This window comes from Sminthopsis crassicaudata, chromosome 6, assembly GCF_048593235.1.
Source record: "Sminthopsis crassicaudata isolate SCR6 chromosome 6, ASM4859323v1, whole genome shotgun sequence".
In the NCBI taxonomy this organism is placed as follows: Eukaryota; Metazoa; Chordata; class Mammalia; order Dasyuromorphia; family Dasyuridae; genus Sminthopsis; species Sminthopsis crassicaudata.
In genome coordinates, this window is record NC_133622.1 from 73,251,241 (window position 1) to 73,266,390 (window position 15,150).

General features: G+C 39.6%; 1 protein-coding gene across 3 annotated transcripts in view; it reads left to right on the forward strand.

Annotated features, from left to right (window-relative positions):
* The window catches only part of SMAD1 (SMAD family member 1), a 93,440-nt gene that overhangs the window by 55,121 nt on the left and 23,169 nt on the right, over window positions 1–15,150 (forward strand). For all 3 annotated transcript variants that reach the window (XM_074275465.1, XM_074275466.1, XM_074275464.1), the window contains exon 3: window positions 10,802–11,059. In XM_074275465.1, coding sequence (XP_074131566.1) covers window positions 10,802–11,059 — 258 coding nt within the window. The remainder of the gene's footprint in view (window positions 1–10,801; window positions 11,060–15,150) is intronic.

Genomic DNA, 15,150 nt, shown 5'->3' on the forward strand with positions numbered 1-15,150 from the left:
AAAATTGTTAACATATAATTAGGGGGAAATAAAATATCATTTAAAAATGAAACCAAAATACATTAAAATATAATTATTAAAATATTAGGGGAGGGAGAGCCAAGTTTTTGGGTTAAGAATTCCTGTTTTGGAGGGTCCATTAATTTTTCAGGTTTTCCAGAGAGGATGGACTTCTTAGCAGGTGACCAAAGAGTAGTATGAGTTTTGACTACATGTAGTCAGTCCCCTGATGTTGAGAAATATCATGATGTTCATATCATATTGGAAATAGGTACTAAAAAAAATGTGAAAATGTAGACATTAAATAATTGGATTATTCTGCCTGATGATTTTTTAAAAATCTCCTATGGTCCATATTGATGAATTTATAATCATTAAATAAGGACTCCAGAAATAGTAACTTAGCTCAATCATCGAAAACAGTTACACCCTTTTAGCCTCTCAGCAGAGTGCCAACAGGCATTATAACGTAGAACGAAGCATTCGTTTTCACATGTGGTCAATATATTGGTTTGTTTTGCTTGACTGTACATGCACAGATCTACGTGTGTTAAGCTTTTTAAAAGTACACATCAATGCTTACGTGGTAGGACAAACACTGCATTTCTTGTTTATGCCTGTGCCTGATCTTCCTTCTGCTCTTTGTAGTTTTACATGTTACATTGGAGCTCTTCTTATTGGAGTTCTCAGTCTCTCATCATCCCCCCTTCTCCAATCAAAGGCTTCCCTTGTTAAAAATAGGTCTATAAACAATTCATACTTTACAGTAAACAATTTCTTTTTTTAAAAATAACTTTCTAATGCATAATCACAGAAAATTACCATTCTGTATAATAAATATTCTTAAAAACAAAAAGGAGAAAGAAATCAGCAAAACTGGTGGACAAGAATGTCTGAAAATATGTGTAATGTGTATAATTTTCCACATTCTTGTTCTTCCAGTATCTGCAGAGTTGAGGAGGAGATACTGGTATCTTCTCATGGTTCTTTGTAACTATGCTTGTTGCTTTGCAGTTTTGAACATTCATTTTTGATATTGTGTGTGTGTGTGATTCTTAACATTTACATTATAGTCACTGTGTAGTTGGCAGGTAAATTCTTGGTATTCACCTGTTTTTGTAAATCATCGAATATTTCCTGCTTTATTTATGCAGAAGGATATAATTTTTAAAAATTTTGATGAGATCTTGTTTTCATCTCTGTGATTATGCTTTCTTGCCATGGAAGAACATTTACTTCCAAGTTTCAGTTCAAGTTTTTAAATCACTTTTCTTCCTAGAAAATTTTACTTTCATTTTCTGACTATTCAATAGATTCCCATATGTGCCTGGAAATCACCAGCTCTGGGATTGAGGAACCTGGGTTTGAATCATCTCTTTTTCACTTCCTGTGTAATCTTACACTTTTTCATCTTCTCTTTAGGTTGTTTATTCATCTGTAAAATGAGGGTGGATTAGGTGACCTCTGAGGTCTCTTTACAGCCCATGTTTGTGTTCTATTTTGTTCACTGGATATAAGGTGCAGAACAAAATAAAAAGGAAAGAGATATTTCATTCCTGCTTTCCTCCCCAAGCTTGCTCCATTCAGAATTTTAATGGAATTGAGATCTTATTACCGGTAGCAACACAGATCACAATCCTTGTTGTGTGACATCTTCCTGTAATTCCCTTGCCTCAGGAGGTTCCCTCAGATATCTAAGGACCAAGGGAACATGTGAGTGCCACCGCATCCCTTAGTGCTTAAATACTTGTTTACTTTTTATTTCTCAGATTGTTAGCATGAATTTAGCTTTCTTCCCATTTGCTTTTTATCTCAAAAAGTTACCATTTGATCAACACTGGAATTTTGCTTTGTTTTATTGATATGGTGTTATTATGTTACAGTCATTCTTGGAGATAATCTCCTCCTTCTCATCCTACCCCCAGTTAGCCTTCCTTTGTAACAAAAACATTTATACAAAACTAAGGGATACAGCAAATCATCTGCAAAATTCCCTGCTTCCAGCTCCACTGTCTGCCTCCTCTTTGTGCTATCTTTCCTTTTTAAAACCAAGATGCTTGGCTGTGCTTTACTATTATTTCAGTTTATAATGTAATTATTGCACATTTTTTCCATTTATTCTGCATCAGTTCACACAAGACTTCCCAAGTTTTCTCTGATTTTCTCATAATAGTACAGCCTTATTCCATTAAATTCATTTGCCACAGTTTGTTCACCCTTTCTCCAGTTGTACTCTATTAACAATTTTTTGCTACCACAAAAGTGCTACTATTATTACTATTCCCACCTCCCAAATATAAAAGTTACTTGATGACTGTTTGGAAATGCCTAAGTTAATTATACCATTATACTCTAGTAGTTTTAAAATAAAGAATGCTGAGATTTTATAAAGCTGTAAAGTAACCTCCTCATTTTAAAAATGATGAAATTAGAACCTAGAGAAGGGATAGGGAGTAGTACTCTTTGTAGTTGCACCTTACTTTTATTATCTTATTTGATCCTCACAACAATCCTGTGAAAAAAGGGCTGTTTATATTTCTAGTTTAAAGAAAAAATTGAGTTTAAGAGAAACCAAGTGACTTGTTTGAGCTCATGGAATTAGCAAGTTTTTTTTTTTTTCCTTTTCTTTTTCTCAGCATTATTTTATTTTTCCAAATACATGTAAAGAGAAGTTTCAACATTCATTTTTGTAAGATCTTGAGTTCCAGATTTTTTCTCCCTTCTCCTTTCCTCCTCTTTCCCCTCCTCAAGATAGCAAGCAATCTAATATAGTTTTTATATGTATAATCATTTTGAACATATTTCCATATTTGTCATATTGTGCAAGAAAAATCAGATGAAAAGGGGAAAAACCATGAGAAAGAAAAAGCAAACAGAAAAAGATGAAAATAGTATTCTTTGATTTGCAGTCAGTGTCTATTGTTATCTCTATGGAATAGCATTTTCTACCCCAAGTCTATTGGCATTATAGGATCATCACATGGCTGAGAAGGCCAAGTTCATCACAGTTGATCATTACATAATCTTGTTACTGTGTACCATGTTCTCCTGGTTCCACTCACTTCACTCAGCATCAGTTCATGTAGGTCTTTCCAAGGTTTTCTGAAATCTGCCTGCTCATCATTTCTTATAGAACAATGATATTCCATAACATTCATATATCACAACTTATTCAGCCATTCTCCAATTTGATGGGTGTCTGATGGGTGTTTCCAGTTCCTTGCTACTACAAAAAAGGGCTGCCATAAACATTTTCCACGTATGGTTTCTTTTCCCTCTTTTAGGATCTCTTTGGGATACAGACCCAATAGTGGTACTGCTGGATCAAAGGGTAAGCACAGTTTGATAGCCCTTTGGGCATAAGAACTAGTAAATTTTAAGAGCCTCCTTGTTTCTGCTTTTGCCAGTGTTGTGGGAACCACCACAGCACACCCACTGCCAGAGGGTGAACATTGGGTTCAGTGCCGAGTTTATATTTTCTCAACACACCCTTGTGATATTCCAGAGACATGTGAGAGAACAAGGAGAGGCCAGCTTGGATCATGGAAGCATAGATTTAAACCTGGGAAGGAATCTAGAGCTTATTTAATTTTTACCTTCATATTACAGATCATGAAATCAGGGCTCTGAGAGGAACAGGATGATCTGTCCCAGTTCACATGGACAGTGTAGACCAGTGGGAGTAGTTGTAGATTGGGAGTCCAGATTTCATTATAAATCCATGTTCTCTTACTTGTTGTACTTTCTGTGACCTTGAGGGCAAGTCATTGTTCTTTCTGGGACAAGTTTCATCATAGATTTAGTTTTGAAAGGACTTTCACATCTTCTAGTTCAAATTCCTCATTTTTTGCAGAGTATAAAAAACTGAGGATCAGTGAGATTGAGGGAGATGCCCAGAGTCATATAAATAATAAGCAGCCTAGCCAAGATGAAAAGTAGTTCTCATCTGCATAGCACTTTAAGGTCTAGAAAGCATTTTATAAATATTATCTCATTTGACAGGAGGGAATAAATACTTACATAGTATTGTGTTCCAGGCACTGTGCTAAGTGCTTTACAATTATCATCACCTCATTTGATCCTCACAAAAACCCAGGGAGATACTTACCTGTTATTATCACCAGTTTACAGATGAGGGAGGGAATACAAATTTATTTAGTTCCTACTGTTTGCCTAAGTACTATGCTAAGGTGGTACAACGATTAGAGTTCTGGGTCTGGAGTCTGGAAAACTTGAATTTAGAAATGGCCTCTCCTACTTCTAGTTGTATAACCTGAATGGGTCACTTATGCCTATTTACCTCAGTTTCCTCATTGTAAATTGAACTAGAGAAGGAAATGGCAAACCCAAGAAACCCCAGATAAAGAATTGGACATAATTGAAAGGGCTGAACAACCACAATGGTATGCTAAGAGCTTTACAATTTTTAATCTCATTTGATCCTCACAACTACCCTGGGAGGTAAATGTTGTTATATCCATTTTCTAGATAAGGAAACATCAGTGACTTGCTTGGGATCACACAAAGTGTCTGAGGCAGTATTTGGACTTGAATCTCTCACTCCAGGCCCAGTGCTTTCTATCTGGGACTCCAAATACAGCCCCACTTTTATCTTCCCTCCCTCAATCTGATCTCGGGGTGCTACTCTTGAAACTCCTAAGCCTTTGCTCTCAAATTCACCAGCCTGTTCTGAGAAACATCACTTTGTTAAGTGAAGACAGCCCCTGCCCCTAAGGAGCTCCCTCTTTCTTCGTGACATGGGACTGGTGATCTCCAGTTTTTGTTCCAGTCATTGTCCGCCTACCCGGAAACTGGGAACCATGCGGAGGATGCAGCCCTGAGCTTGGACTTGCCCGTTCCCTTGCTGAGGTTAGAGCTGGAGAAAAGACATCTCTTGGGAAGGGGCACGTGACCAAGCAGAGCCAAGCATTGATTTGGCAAGCCATTCGCCTCTGTGTCTCACCTGGTTACTAGCTCCAGTCGTACAGTCAGCAGCAACCTGGGGAGCATGTGCTTCAAGTTGTATTTTCTAAACCAGGGGAAGGAATAGTCCCTCCCTGCCCCATATAGAATGCAGGCTGAAATTCTTCCCAGAACTCACCCCTATTTTTTCAATTCTATTCAGTTCCTTTTTACTCCTCTGTGTTTTGGCAGCAGAGTAAAAACAGACTGGAATTGCAGACTCAAGTATTTCCTAGAACCCCTGGGACTCTTGCCTTACTCTCGATTTGGTTTCCCAGTTGAGTAGAGAAGGGCTTTTTTTTTTTTTTTTTTTTTTTAACCTGAACATTAAGGCAAGCTCTCAGAGAAATAGAGGCAAAGCACCAAGCAAAGGAGCAATCTGAGGTTCTTAAGACAAGTTGGGGCAGACAGCCCGAAAGCAGAGAATACAGAATATGACAGCAGCAAACCCGGACTGATTTTTAAGTGGCCTCTGGATCACAGACTTGGCAGGATTTGGGGGTTAAAGAAGTTTGAAAGAGTGAAATGAATTATTCAGTTGTTAGGCTATTGGGTTTTGCTTTCAAGGGACATGTTTCCAATTTGAACCAGCTGGAGATGGGGGGGGGCATCTGAAAAGATACAGAGAACAGGGAGCATCTTTTGGAAACTGTATTCTGGGAGTAGCCCTTGGAGGCCACACTTAGGCAAGGAAAGATGACAACTGCAGAAATTATGGAGCCAGGAAAGTTGTAGCACTCAGGCCTCAAGCAGAAATAAAAAATGGCCCTAATTTGACACCTAAAAAATAGCAGGTCTGCTGTTCCTGCTCACATTTGTGGTCAGGCACACAAACTCAGCCTTTTGTCACGCCTAAGAAGGCAGCTGTTCCAGCATAATGTAATTTTAGCAAACATTTATGAAGCTCTTACTGTGTACCAGGTGGTAGGGTTACAAGACAAAAATAAAACCCCTCAAGAATATGGAAGGAAGAAGGGGGAGTTGCCACTAATCTCTTCCCAAGCCGGGCATCGGCAGGAGAATGCCAGAGATAATATCATAAAACAGATGTTTCTTTGTGCTGTTTTCTCCTTGTCTGAAAATCCATCCTGCATATCCTCATGACCCTGTGATTGTCATGAGAGAGAGATGGGGCCAGAAGTTCGCAAACAATGAGGGGGAAGTCTCCGATAATCAAAAATAGTGTCTAAGGTGGATATATACATTAACAGTATAACAGTAGGGTTTGTGAAGGAATATTCATGTTCATATATGTATGTATGTAGAAATATCCATCCATACATATATATATATACCTGTATATGTGTATATGAATGTTTATATATGTCAGTGGTCCTTAAACTTTTAAAATAGGGGGCCAGTTCACTGTCCCTCAGACAGTTGGAGGGCCAGACTATAGTAAAAAGCTCACACTCTGTCTCCGCCCCTCAGCCTATTTGCCATAACCGGCAGGCCGCATAAACGTCCTCAGGCGGGGCCATAGTTTGAAAACCCCTGATGTATGTCTTTGTATATATGAGTAATTATTCCTAACCAAACCCCATTATGATAGTGTTAAACTAAAATAATAATAATAACTAGCAGCTATTTATATAGCACTTTAAAGTCTGCATATCATTTTAATTTTAAAAAAATATATATTTTTACTTAGATATTTCCCTGTTAGGTTTAAAAAGTATACTTAAAATTCATTCAGAGTTCATCAGTTCTTTCTTTGGAGGTGGATTGCATTTTTCATCATGAGTCTTTTGGAATTGTCTTGAATCATTGTCTAATCAGAGTAGCTAAGTCATTCACAATTGATCCATCCTTACGGTGTTACTTGCTGTTATGATGTACAGTGTTTTCCACTCTTCTGTTCTGCTCACTTCACTCCGCATCAGTTTGTATAAATCTTTCCAAGTTTTTCTGAAACCATATTGCTCGTTATTTCTTACAATATAGTCACCTACAACAACTTGTTCATACATTTCCCAGTTGATGGGCATCTCTCAACTTCCTATCTTTGCAGTCACAGAATAAGCTGCTATATTTTTATAGAGAGATCTTTTTTCTTTTCTTTGGTCTTTGCTTTTTCTAACTTAAATCTAATAGTATTTACTTTAATACAAGTGAATACATTCATACATACATATAATCAGCTAGCCCATTACCTATTTATATATTTTTCCTATAGAATGAATTCACACTTGTTTTGCCCAGTAATTAAACTATTTCATTTGGAGAGGCAATATGATTTAATGGGTAAAGTGCTGATACAATAAATCAAAAGGACAAAAAAATTATCTTTCTAGCTTCTGCTTCTTAATCTGTAAAGTGGAGGTAGGAATACCTGGAATCAATTAGCTCAGTTTTGAGGTTAGTCTGAGAATTGGAATCAGTTCAACACTCCCCTTGGTGTAGGAAAGGCTGTGTTAATCTCTTAGCCTCTTGTTCCATTCCCATCCCTGTGATTTCCCAAACTTAAATTCCCAACTCTAGTCAGCACCCTTCTTTACATGTGGCTCTCTTATTACAGTGAAGGCTGGAGGGTATTTCTGTGGGTTTTGCACAGTAAGTGCTTAATAAATGCTCTTTTCATTCATTCATCACTTATGCAAAGTGCTTTGCAAACTTTCAAATAACATAGGAGTTAGCTGTTTGGAAAACTGGGAGTGAGCCATCTGTTTGGGTTTCTAGTTCTAGGGCTCTGGACCTCTTGTCAATGGAACTTCTTTCTCAAGAATGCATTTAGAGAAATCTTTTTTATGTATTGGAAAGGGATGTGGCTAGAGTAAGTAAAGATCTTTATATAGTAGAAGGCTGGCTCCCCAGACCTAACCTGGCTGACTTTTGGTGGTAGGGGGGGGGAAACGGATGTAGAGAAAGAGATGGGTGATGGAATCTTTTAGTAGTTTTTTTTTTCCTTGTAAAGGATAATTTAGTCTCTTTCAACTTATTTTTGAAGCTATAAATTCTCCAACTTCCTGTGATGTCATGTGGGTCATTGTGTAAAAATAAGATATGGGTGGGAAAAGAATGGTTTTTTGGGTACTTTTTTCTATCCAAAATGAAACTTGTCATTATTTTGACCCTTATTCTCCAGATATATGGCAATGGATGTTGGATAGCAGTGATAATTGAGTCTTCAGAAAAATTGTATGGATTCAGGAAGGGCTACCTTTTAAGGTCTTAGGAGATTGTTTTTTTGTTTTTTTTTTTTTTTTTTTAATTTTCTCATCTGTGGAATTTGCTAGAATGTGAGCTCCTTGTGAACAAATGGTTGTTGATTGATTCTGGCTGCAATGCTTTAAAGACACATGAAATATTACTAAGGTTTGAAGATGAATAATTTGCTGTGTTTTTGACTGGGACCTTCTGGAAGACACTTTATGGAAATTCTTGTTCTGCTTTTTCCTCTCAGGGAATTTAGGATTGAAAACAGAATGAGTATTTTTAAAGATGAAGAAGAGTGAAAAGGAGATTGCAATCGCTACTATTTATCAGTATTCCAAAATAATAATTTTGAGTATTAGAAAATTTGTATTCAAGGTGATATAAACAAAGGGACTTGAGATGATTTTTAAAATAAATGCTATTGAGACCTGTTATTTATCTTTTAATCATTTCTCATTCTACCTGAGTCTTGCCTTTAGTCAAGGAAGGGACCTTTGAGGTTAACTAAGGGAGGCCCAGATTGGTCCTAAGTCAAACAGGTCAGAAGGGCAGACCCAAATTTGTCTTTGTGTCTTTGGCCCATTCAGGTGATGGAAATGATTCCTAAGAATTTTTTTTGCACTCCTTGTAAAAGATCTGGCAGCTTAGTTTCTTACATGAGTTCCTTGATATCGTTACAAAACTAGAAGGGAAGGCAGAGGGAGAAATCATCTTCTGCTGAGTTTTAGGTGCTGGCAGTGCATTCGAGTTAGAGATGTCCTCTAGGCAGGTAGAAACCAAGGTTGGGAGATAAGTAAACTGTTGGGTGCTGAAATGAGGCTTTTAAGGGTATTCCATTAGAGTTGATGGTTTGAAGCCTTGAGAAAAGGTACAGCCATCAAGAGAGAAAGGACTAAAAGGGAGGTGGGGGGGGAGACCTTGAAGATAGGTTCACCAAAAACAAAGGAGCAGGCTGCAGAAAAAGAGATCTGTAATAAGAGACAGTTGGGAAGTTAGATTGAGATTAAGGAGGAACCAAATCTTTAGGTATAAGGGATGTATGCTGAATGGAATAGGGCCTGAGAAGGGGCTCTGGGATGAAGTAATTAGGTTATTGGTGACCTTTGAGAAAACAGTTAAGGACAGTGGTCAGGAAGGAAGCCAAATGATGAGGGACTGTGGTGTGAGGGGGCAATGAGGAGATGGGAGCAATAATAAACTATTAATTGGAGCTATCTCTGACTCCTCCCTCCCTCCCTTTCTCATCCATCTATTACCAAAATTATTTTTATTCCATCTACCCAGAGCCTACTTTGCATTTCTCCCCCCATGCATTCCTTCAATTCTCCTTCAGGCCCCCATTGTCTCCCACCTGGATCCTCTTCCCTCTCTGCTCAGTGTGTATCCATCTTTGCAGTGAACATCTCTTCTCAAAGCCCACTTGGGTGAAAATAAAATAAACCAACAATTAAAAAACTTTTCATCGCCTCCCTGTTGTTTACCAAACTCCTTAATTTGGTTTTTAGAGCATTTTATAACAAACTGGATCGAACCTTCTTTTCTAATCTTCTTTCCTCATGGATCTTAGACAGATTGCATTCCTTTTCCCCCTGATTGCTTTTCCTCCTGGCTGTACTGCTTCTGCTGCTGCTTCTGACAATTGGGGGTTAAGTGACTTGTTCAGGTCACACAGCTAATAAGTGTTGTGTCTGAGGTTGGATTTACACTCGGGTCTTCCTGACTCTAGGGCTGGTGCTTCACCCACTGGGCCATCTAGCTGCCTCTGACTGTGTTTCTTAGACCTTCAAATTCCCTTGCCCTTTCTCCAGGATGGCAGAGTAGAAAGTGACCAGACTTGGAGCAGGGACACCTGTTTTCAACTCCTTTGGCCTGAAATTAAAAGATTCCTTGGATCTAACACAGGAAGGGACTCTATCTAGTCCAACTTCTTTATTTTACAGATAAAGAAACTGAGGCGGAGAGAGGTGAAGTAGTTTACCTAATGTAACTCAAAATTAAGCTTCAGAAACAGAATTGGAATTAGTGTTCTTTCCAGCACTTCCTTACTTGCTTTGTGACCATGGGCAGCTCATTTAACTCTCTGAACCTATTTCTTAATCTATGAAGTGAGGAGAATAATACGGGTATGTGTGTGGGGGCAAACAAACAAATGAGATAATCTATGTAAAGGGCTTGGCAAAACTTTAAAACATCTGTTTTAGCCATTATTCCTGCTCATCCTGCTCAGGTCTTTTTTCTTGGACATCTGAAATTAAACCTTCCCTGTACCCTATTTTAAGCTGAGAACAAGGTGTTTCTTGTTCTTTACCCCTTTTTCATTCTCTCTGCTTCTCTCCATCTTTCCTTTTCCTTCTCCCTTTTGCTATTTTTCCTCCAATATCCCATCCCCATCCAAGCCTTTCCCCTCAATTCCTACAATACATTGTTCTGGGGCCTTATTTCCTTGTGTGCATATCTTACAAGGGGCTATTAGATCATAAACTCCTCGAGGGCAGACATTGAGCAGAGTGCTCTTGCCCACAGAAGGTGCTTACTGTTAGTTGATTTAAACTGATTTTATTGATTTATTGGTTGTCCTGTGTTTTTATTTTTTTATGTATAGCTTGTTTCAGCCTTGCTAAGATCGAATTCAGAGCATCACTGATCTCATTTTTGTTTCTTTTTTTTTTTTCTCCCCATCTAGTTCTTCCACCTGTGTTGGTTCCAAGACACAGTGAATATAACCCTCAGCACAGCCTGTTAGCTCAGTTCCGCAACTTGGGACAAAATGAGCCTCACATGCCACTCAATGCCACCTTCCCAGACTCTTTCCCACAACCCAACAGCCACCCTTTCCCTCATTCGCCCAGCAGCAGCTATCCAAACTCCCCGGGAAGCAGCAGCAGCACCTATCCGCACTCTCCTACCAGCTCAGATCCGGGAAGTCCTTTTCAGATACCAGGTAAGTTGTACCTCTTCATGGGCTTCTGTGGTGGGAAATTTGGTTAGTTTCCTCCTTCCCTCCCTCCCTCCTTCCTTCCCTCCCTCCCACTTTTTCCCCTCCCTCCCACTTTTTCCCCTCCCTCCCACTTTTTCCCCTCCCTCCCACTTTTTTCCCTCCCTCCCACTTTCTTCCCTCCCTCCCACTTTCTTCCCTCCCTCCCACTTTCTTCCCTCCCTCCCACTTTCTTCCCTCCCTCCCTTCCTTTTTTCCTTCTTTCTTTCTTTCTATCCTTCCTTCCTTCCTCCCTCCCTTGGACCTCCCTTCCTTCCTTTCTTCTCCCCTCCCTCCCTTCCTTCCTCTCTTTCTTGTTCCCTCCCTCCCTTCCTCCTTCCCTCTTTCCCTTTCTTCCTTCCTCCCTTTTTGCTCTTTCCCTCTCTTCCTTCCTTCTGGGGATAGGGGGTGAAGTCAGGTCAGCTCTTCTCTTTTTCTCGGGTGGCCAGGAGCTGAGTCAGCTAGCTCTAGTGACTGGGTGGTGATTCTGAACCCTTGTAAAGCCCTTGTTATTTCTCTGGCTGATGGCCAGTGCTATTCCCCAAAACTGTAATCTTGAAACACAGATTTGAGTAAAAAGCAGCATCACAGCCAAGCGAGTAGATGACTAGCGGTTTTTTGTATGGTCCAATTTCTACATCAGGCACAGATGCTTAAAGGAAATTTCCCATCTCCACCCCCAACTCCTTACCCCCACCCCACTTCAATCTAAAAGATTTTGAAAACAGCTGCATCCTTCTGGGAGTGGTGCAATTGTTGCAGCCTTTGGTCCTTGTGTGGGAGGGGTGTGTGTGTGTGTGTGTGTGTGTGTGTGTGTGTGTGTGTGTGTGTTTCATGAATGTTTTATACACATTTGCTGTTATGTAAAACAAAACCCCCTTTCATATCATCTCAATCCAGGAAAGATACCCAATTGTGAGTTCAGTCTTAGGTTACTATTCCACAAAAGAAAGATGTTTTCCTCGAGTTCTTACCACCCTCATTTGATTAAATTTATTTGAATGGTGATGTAATCACAAGAAACAAATATACTAGCACGATGAAACAATCACAACAGAGGTCCTGGAAACCATCGACTTGTTTAACATCCTAGAGACCACAGAATTATTATTGGCCTCTTCCTCTGCTCGAGTCCTGATTAGTGCTTTCAAGTCAGAGGGAAGAATTAAATCCTCACCTTTTGTCCTTCTTAAGTTACAGAGGCAGCGAAGGCAGGGTGGGGATCAAGGCCCCATGTGTGACTGCTAGATCCCAAGAAGGCCAACTGAACAAACAGATACACCAAATATACTTGACATCAATAAATATTTTTCTTTCTTGGAAGGACTATGGGCAAGAATGTATTTTTAGTCACTGAAAGGGATTCTTTCTGTCACTCTTTCTCTTTCTGTGTCTCTCTCTGAATCGGTTTCTTTCTGTTTTCATGTGTCTGTCTCTGTCTCTCCCTCTATCTCCTTTCTCTATTTTTCTTTCTCTGTCCCTCTCCTTTCCTTCTCTCCATTTCTCCCATCCCCTTCTTCACTTAAAGTCAGCTCCAGTGTTGACTGTGCCTAAAAATACTCCCTTGAGGTTTTTGCCTGTGTCCTCCCAGATACATGGGGAGGAGGGAAAGTGAGTAAAGTAATGAGCAGTTTAAGGGTTCTGTGCCCAGTGGGGGCAGGGCAAGTTTGCTAAGAAAAAGAGTGGGTAGCATTAAATAATTGATGTCCTGGGATCGGAAGAAACTGAATGTATTTCACTCTCAGAGTGAACCATTATTATTGGGTGACTGGGATAGGATCATCAGGAAGGGAAAGGAACAGAGATGAAGTGTTGGACGGGGTGGTAGAGAATGTGCTCCTGATCAGAACTGGTATGACTGTAAATTTTTTTTTCCTTGATTTGAATTAAATGTTTGAAAATTTACAAGTTCACCTAGTACCTGTTATTGTTGCTGTTCAGTAGTGTCCAACACTTGACCCCATTTGGGGGTTTTTCTTGGGAGAAATATTGGAGTGGTTTGCTATTTCCTTCTCCAGCTCATTTTACAATTAAGGAAACTGAGGCAGACAGGCTTAAGTGACTTGCTTAGAGTCACACAGCTCTTAAGTGAGGATGGATTTGAACTCAAGTGCTATATATTATACGATGCTATATATTCCCTCAAATAAAAAAAAAAAACCCAAATTCTTAAATATGCATAGTCAAGTAAAAGTAAGTCTTATCTTGATTGACCATGTCCAAAAATGTATTCTTCATTGTTCATATTTAGTCCATCACTGTTCTTTGAGGAGGTAGGTAACATTCTTCTTCACTGAGAACAATAATTGAGAGTGAGAAGGAACTTCAAAGAGTAATCCAAAAAAATGGGCTGATTTTAGAAAAATTTGGAAAGATTTACATAAACTGATGCAAGCTGAACCAGAAAAATATTGTACACAACAGCAAGATTGTGTGATGATTAGCCACTAAGAGACTTGGTTCCTCTCAGCAATTCAGTGATATAAGACAATTCCAATAAACTTAGGATGAAAAATGCTGTCCACATCCAGAGAGAGAACTATAGAGACTGTCACTATTTTCAACAGTTTTTTTTTCCTCATGGTTTTCCCCTTTTGTTTTGATTTTTCTCTTCTAACATGACTCATATGGAAATAGGTTAAAAAAAATGAATGCACAAGCAAAACCTAAAATAAATAGAACTTTAAAAAAAATCTAATCTAAACCTCCCATTTTATAGATGAAGGGAGGTAAGGAGTAGGGAGATCGGGTGGCTAATACAATATCTTCCTATATCCCAGGAGAGCTGTGATTTGAATCGGGTCCTCTGCATCCAAATCCAATGCCTTTTCCAGTCTACCACCCTGATCGACACAAACCATTAACGTGTACTAGGCTCATAAGCTTCCTAGCTTTGGCCTGAATCTTGAAACCATTCCCCATATGAATCACCACAAATCATAGCACCTCTGTTCTATGTATGCTCTTCTGTCCCCTGTGAGAGAATTCTCTCGATTCATTCCCACCAGCTGGTTTGTAGAAGTTCACTGAATTTGGTCTCTGAGGAGGTTGTTTGTCTGCATTCCTGGCCAGAGGTGAAGCAGTCAGCGATGCAGCTGTGGTGGAGAAATTGAATTAAAAGGAATCGGAGAGGGGGTGAAAAAGGCATCCAGAGGCAGCCCCCGAGCCCTGACTCAGGCCTTTGAGTCATTGCCTTGAAAGCTCTGGAGGCAGGCACCCCCTTTAGCCACCGTGGGCTGGGAGGCCAGAGCCAGGATATATTTGGAGTACAATGAGTTTTTGTATTTGTGATGGGCTTACACCTTTCTTGTTTTCCTATTCATTCATTCAACTATTAAGTGTTATATGCTAGACACTGGATACTAGGGCAAAAGAGAAAATTGTTGGCTCTGGAGAAGTTAAATTATTTGGGAAAGTGAATTGGGAAGCGCATTATTTCAGTAAAACAAAGTAGACCAGGCAGACGTTAGTCTCTCTCTGAAGAAACATTCTCTCAGACATGTAGGTGGACTTGCTAAATCTCACCCATTTACTTAATTGAAGAAAAAGTAGGATTAGAATCCATGTTTTCCTGACTCCCAGGCCATTGACTTGCTATTTTATGGGAGTATCTCCTCAGGCATGGGAATCCCTAGAAATAGGGAAGAAAATAGCTTGAAGCTCATTGATGCCTTAAGTGATCAAGGGCAGCACTAGCCCTCGCTAATGTTGCTATTCAGTCATTCCAGCTGTGACTGATTCTGCATTGACTCCTTTTGGAGTTTTCTTGGCAGAGATGCCGGAATGGTTTGCCATTTCCTTTTCCAACTTATTTTTCAGATGAGAACACTGAGGCAAATAGGGTGATATACATGTAAGTGTCTGAAGCCAGATTTGAACTTGGAAAGATGAGCCTTCCAGAGTCCAGTCCCAGCACTCTTGCATCATGGTGCCCCCTTAGCTGCCTGGCTTTCCTTTCTAATACTTGCTCCCTAAGGACACTTAACTTGAGTGACTGGATAAAGATGGTGCAATGGATAGAATACCAGATTGGAAGTCAAGCGCCTGGGTTCCAGTCC